Raw genomic sequence first — 5393 nt, 5'->3', positions numbered from 1 at the left:
TCTCCATTAATGGATCAAACTATCACATCCATTTGTGGGATGAGACATCGTTTTAATTCCACGAATAAGAAACGAAACACAAAAAGAATTAATGATGATGCCTTCATACATTATTGTATAGTTCGTACATTTTAATTAATGAGTTTGGTTTTCGTTTAGTAAAATAAGATAAGAATCAAAATGAAACAAAAGTAGAAGAATGATTCCGTATTTATCAAACAAACAAATAATGTGAGATTGTGAGGATTAAGATTTAAGAAAGAGAAAGACGAATCTAGAATTGAGAGAAAAAAAAAATTAAAAATAGAAATGATCTTGCTTGTGATTCGTGAAGTTCCATTGTTACCTTAATTATTCCTCCCTTTATCATCCCATTTGCCCCCATTTCATCCGATTCCGATTCCAAACTCATGTTCAGAGCAACGTGCTATTGGATCAATCGGAGTATCGGAGAAGTTAAGCATTATGTTCAAATCGATCGATTGAGATCAATTTGAAATCAGAAGATATGTTAACGAGTAATTAAAACGAAATGAGATTTGATTAATCGAAATATAATTCATTAATAAATCAATGTCGAAATTTTTGCCTGCAAGCTTGACAAGTGATCTCCATACAGGTTGAATCAATCCGGCGAGTCGCCCTTTCTTTCATCTTCTCCACTCTCTCCACCTCCTCTCGTGCTCGTTCCCACATGTGTCGCGCTCGTGAGAATTCCGATTGCGCTAATTCCATCTCGCGTTTCGTCATCTCTCTAACACGCTCCGCATACGCTTTCTCCATTGACGCTATCCGAATTTGATCCGCCGCTTGCCATTTCAGCGCCTCAACTCTTCCGTTATCACTTTTCGAGTCTCTCCGGTCGAATTCAAACGAATCCCCCAGCATACAGTGATCCGCCGGCGACTGGATTGGCCGGAGACTAATCGATAGCTGCAGGTCGAGCGACGGAGCAGCACTCTCTAACGAATTAAACTGGATGCTCTCAGATCGGTATCTCATCGAATCCGACTTCCATGACGCCGGACGTGAGTACGGTCCTCTTGTGTGCGGCGGCGTTGGGAGGAGTTGTAGTTCCCTTTGATCATCTTCCATTTTAGAGAGAGAGAAAGAGAATGTATGTGGGTGTGGGTGTGTGTATATGTGTATATGTGTATCTATGTGAAATTCAAGGTGGTAGAGAGAGGTCCTCTTTATATAACCCATTTCGTCAACTGGAAATTACAAAAGTACCCTCGGTTGCCATGCAAAATGACACAGATTTTCAAAATGACGAATATGCCCTCGAACGGGTTTATTGTTTCCATTTTAGTTAGTTGACGTGGGATGGATCTTGTCCAATTGAGTAAGGGAGGGTACATTTCCGTTGTACTGGGATAGGGTTTGAAAGAAACGGATCGCGTTATTTGGCAATAAGTGGCTTTTTGTTTTTTTAATAATACTTTGTTTAGAAGAAAGGAATTATTATTTAAATTTGATAATGTATATGTGTTTGTATTTCTTCTATACTATTCTCATATCCTTTGAAAAAGCTTATCCTCTTATTAATAGTATTATGTGGTTTAAAAATATGAATGAAACTTTACATGTTATGTGTTGGAAATATGAAAAATGAGAAACTTTAACTTTTTAAATATTTTTCATGAGGATGGTTCATGTGTTTTGTTTGATGTAACAATTTTCTTTTGGCTTTGTTATGCTTTACATGATAAACATCTTCGTGTAATAAAATAAGCATGACAAAATATACTTTAAGGATTCTGAATGAATGACGGAACTTAGATCTCGAAGTGTACAAACTACAAAGGGGTGATTACATTTGTAGTCCCAATAACATGTAATAGGCAAGTAACATGTGGTAGAGACGTATGTAGTTACGGTATGTTTGTAATTCCACGTAAATTTGAGTTTCATTAGAATTTAGACATAACATTAGGTGTGCATATAGGAACTTCGTTACCATTTTTTTTTCAAAAACTATTTGCCTTTTAAATAGTAATTCTTTTTTTTTTTTCCCCCAACACACGAGATGGATGTATCATTGAAACAAATGAAAACTTAAATCTCTTTCATACTACCGAAATTAACATATATGAATAATCATATTTTTCTCTATTACGGCATAAACTATTTTAATTTAACCCAACACCACACAACACGATATTGTGTTTTTGTTCGTTAACAAAACATGACTCAATAAAAATAGCATAACACGAAAAAAATAATAATAGACAATAACAATTTGCATAATGTCATGCATAAGTACTTAAAAAAGGATAATTTAAACATTAGAATCACGAGTAACACGGCAAAAAATAACATAAAACAACATCGAAGTCTACCAAATATAAACAACTTTTGAACACAAACAAAAACACAACGTCTTGTACTATTATTATGTTATTAGTGTGTCAACTTTTAGACATAAACACAACACAACACGACATCATGTTTCTTATGGCACAAACACAAATTCAAAATACATTTTTATCAAAATTTCGTTTCATGTTGTATATTATTGTAACATCTGGATTCTAAGGTAATTAAATTCCAATATTTTAAGCATTTTTAGGTTGTCACGACGTAGAAAGGCACCACAGTGTGGCGTTTCGAGAAAACTCACAGATTCATTTATGGCCACCACAGTGTGGCAGTATATGGCCACGACAAAACCCTATTTCTGACTTTTGCTCCCTATTTAAAGGAATAAGGAGGCTTGGGTTTGGTCATCCTCAGACTCCATCAGCCTCTTTGAGATTTTGTAAACCCTAATCCCCCGCTTCATTTGTTTAAACCTTATTTTGGAGCTTTTGGAAGCCATTGAAGAAAGGAAGAAGAAATGAGCTTAGAGTCATCAAGCAAGCTATCACCATTTGTTGTAGCAACATTCTGGACCCTTGTAAGTATTCAAGACTTGATTTTTATCATGATAGGTGGTTAGATCTTGAGTTTTGTCCCTAAATCTTCATGTCCTTGAATATTGAGTAGTGAGATCTCATAATGTTTGCAACTATTTGAATCTCCAGGACAGTTAAGGCCTTGGATACCTTAGATCTGTATTTATATTTACTTTTGGTATCATGCATGGAACATTTGGTTAATAACCCTCATTTTGACCTAATAGATTTTAACACATGCATTTGACATGCATGTCTGGAAAGTAAAGATTATTATGTTGTTATGTAATGTTAGAAACATTTATAGAAGTGTGAAACTAGGAGCCTTCATGATTAAGTGCTTAATGAGTTAAGCTAAATTATGTTTTTCCATTTCTAGAACTAGGAAATGAGATCTCTATCTCTTAGAGGGTCTAAAGCTATCAAGTTGGAAAATCTCTCCACTCGGAACTTATAATGGATCAGATATGGGCTTTCGAGCCCTTAGGATCAAAGAAATTGACTTAATACATTAAGCTATTGAGAGCCAATGCCCATGTCATGGCCAAGGTTGTCACAATGTAGCGACTAGCATTAGTTGGTCTATTTTGGTGATTTATGGCTATGATGTAGCCAAGAAAGGCCAGGGCATTGCAACCAGTTAGAGTTGACTTTGATGTTGATCGTTGACTTTTGACTTTAACTAAGCTTGACTATAGGCCATTTTGGGTAATTTAGGTGGTAGATTGAGTTTAGGTATTTTTTAGTGTATTGGTCATCGATAGAGTCAACAGTTGGAGCTCTGATCTGTTCGACTACATTTCAAAGTTCTCCTCACACTACTCGTAGGTCGAAGGTGTGACAACCCGGAATTTATTTTTGTTCAAACAGTTTAAAATTAATCAATTCAAAATTTATTTTTGGTGGTTAGCATTATTTTGGGTCTATTTGGGTGATCTAAACTCAGTACAATCAAGGTTCGGGTCCAAGAACGCGTTTTCCTAAGACATATCATAGCATCCGAAATGAACACCCCCGCCCACCCCTTGGCCGAAAACTCACCCCTATATAAGGGATGCATGGGCTTCATTTCCCACCTTACTCACTTCAAAGGCTTTCTCTCTCTACTCTCTCTCTCTCTCTCTCTCTCTCTCTCTCTCTCTACATCCATCGATTTTGCGTAAGGATCCTTAAAAATGTAAGTGATCCTCCATCTTGATTGTGTTTCAGTCTCTTATCTAGTGATGAATCCATGTTCCTACCTCATTTATCTTATCTTTGTCTAGATCTTCTCTCTCACCAAGAACACACACTAGTTCTTGGTGGTTAAAAACCCATTCCAAGCTTCCTCATAGTAAGTAACTGCTTCCTATGCTTGATATCTACTAGAAATGCTTGTTTTCACCTTAAAATCGACCCAAAAGACATGATCATGGAGGGTTTACGACTGTAAACCCATGTGTATGGTCGTAAACCCCTCATTGACCGCAAACCCACCATAACTTTTGGTCGATTATTGGCCTTAAACTCATCCTAAGGCTAAGTATGGGACTTAGAAAACTTCCAAGGGCAAGAAAGGACCTCAAAACGCCTCAAATTGCACCCCTCTTCATGAGTTTACGGCCGCAAACCCCATGACCATACACCCATTGGGTCGTAAACCATGGGTCATAAACCCATGGGCCGCAAACTTAGTTGGGCCGAAAACCCATGACTGTACACCCCTTTTTACGGGCGCAAACTCCCCTCTTTCAATCACATGTGATTCTAACACTTAGTTTCAAGTGTTTCCTAATCGCTAAGGTGGTTTCCTTCCACATCTAATGGGGTTACGTCCTAATCTAATACATATATGTAGGATCTGGTTGTGTTCGAAGCTTCACTTAACAATCAACATCCCTATCGACACGACATTCGAATCCCACGTCAAACAGTGAGTTCATACCCTTACGATTTTAAGTTTTTTTTTTTAAACGTTTTCAGGGGGATACAAGCCAAACACAAAATGATTTTTGTGAAATAAAACATAAATGTTTTAAGCAAGTTAAAACTTATACAATTGATACGATCCAATGTGTTTCATAAAACACATAGACATTTATTCCCTTTTGTATTATGTGGAGCATAAGAGACGTTTTCAAAACATGATTGCATAGTTTTCAAAACAGTACATGAACATAACATATGAATTAAACTATAATAGGTATAGTTTAGGGAATTCATTACCAGTTTTATAGATTCAAACTACGTACACGATCGAACGTATAAACTATGATAGATTTAGTTTATCCTTTTCTAAATACGGATATCAAGAGTATCACACTAATTTTTTTTTTGTATAATTATTTATACTCTACTCAGTACACAAACAAACGATTTCAAACATGAGAACAATAGAACAACACGTAAACTAGTTAATATAGGATTGTGAGATATCTCTTCATTGTACCCTTTGGTGTAGGGGTAAATCCTCTACATTTAGTATAGCCAGAATATCCTGCAGGGAGAGTGTGAGAT

The 5393-nt window shown here is 36.3% G+C and overlaps 1 protein-coding gene across 1 annotated transcript; it reads right to left on the bottom strand.

Annotated features, from left to right (window-relative positions):
* Positions 1 to 522: 522 nt before the first annotated feature.
* Positions 523 to 1181, bottom strand: LOC145042587 (uncharacterized). The gene has a single exon (XM_078991037.1). The coding sequence runs from the start codon at positions 1093 to 1095 to the stop codon at positions 571 to 573; it is 525 nt and encodes a 174-aa protein (XP_078847163.1). The 5' UTR covers positions 1096 to 1181; the 3' UTR covers positions 523 to 570.
* Between the last annotated feature and the right edge of the window lie 4212 nt (positions 1182 to 5393).

The sequence above is a fragment of the Lactuca saligna genome, chromosome 4, assembly GCF_052625555.1.
Source record: "Lactuca saligna cultivar CGN05327 chromosome 4, ASM5262555v1, whole genome shotgun sequence".
Lineage (NCBI taxonomy): Eukaryota > Viridiplantae > Streptophyta > Magnoliopsida > Asterales > Asteraceae > Lactuca > Lactuca saligna.
Note: the sequence above shows the minus strand (reverse complement) of the source record. Positions and strands in the feature narration are given on the sequence as shown.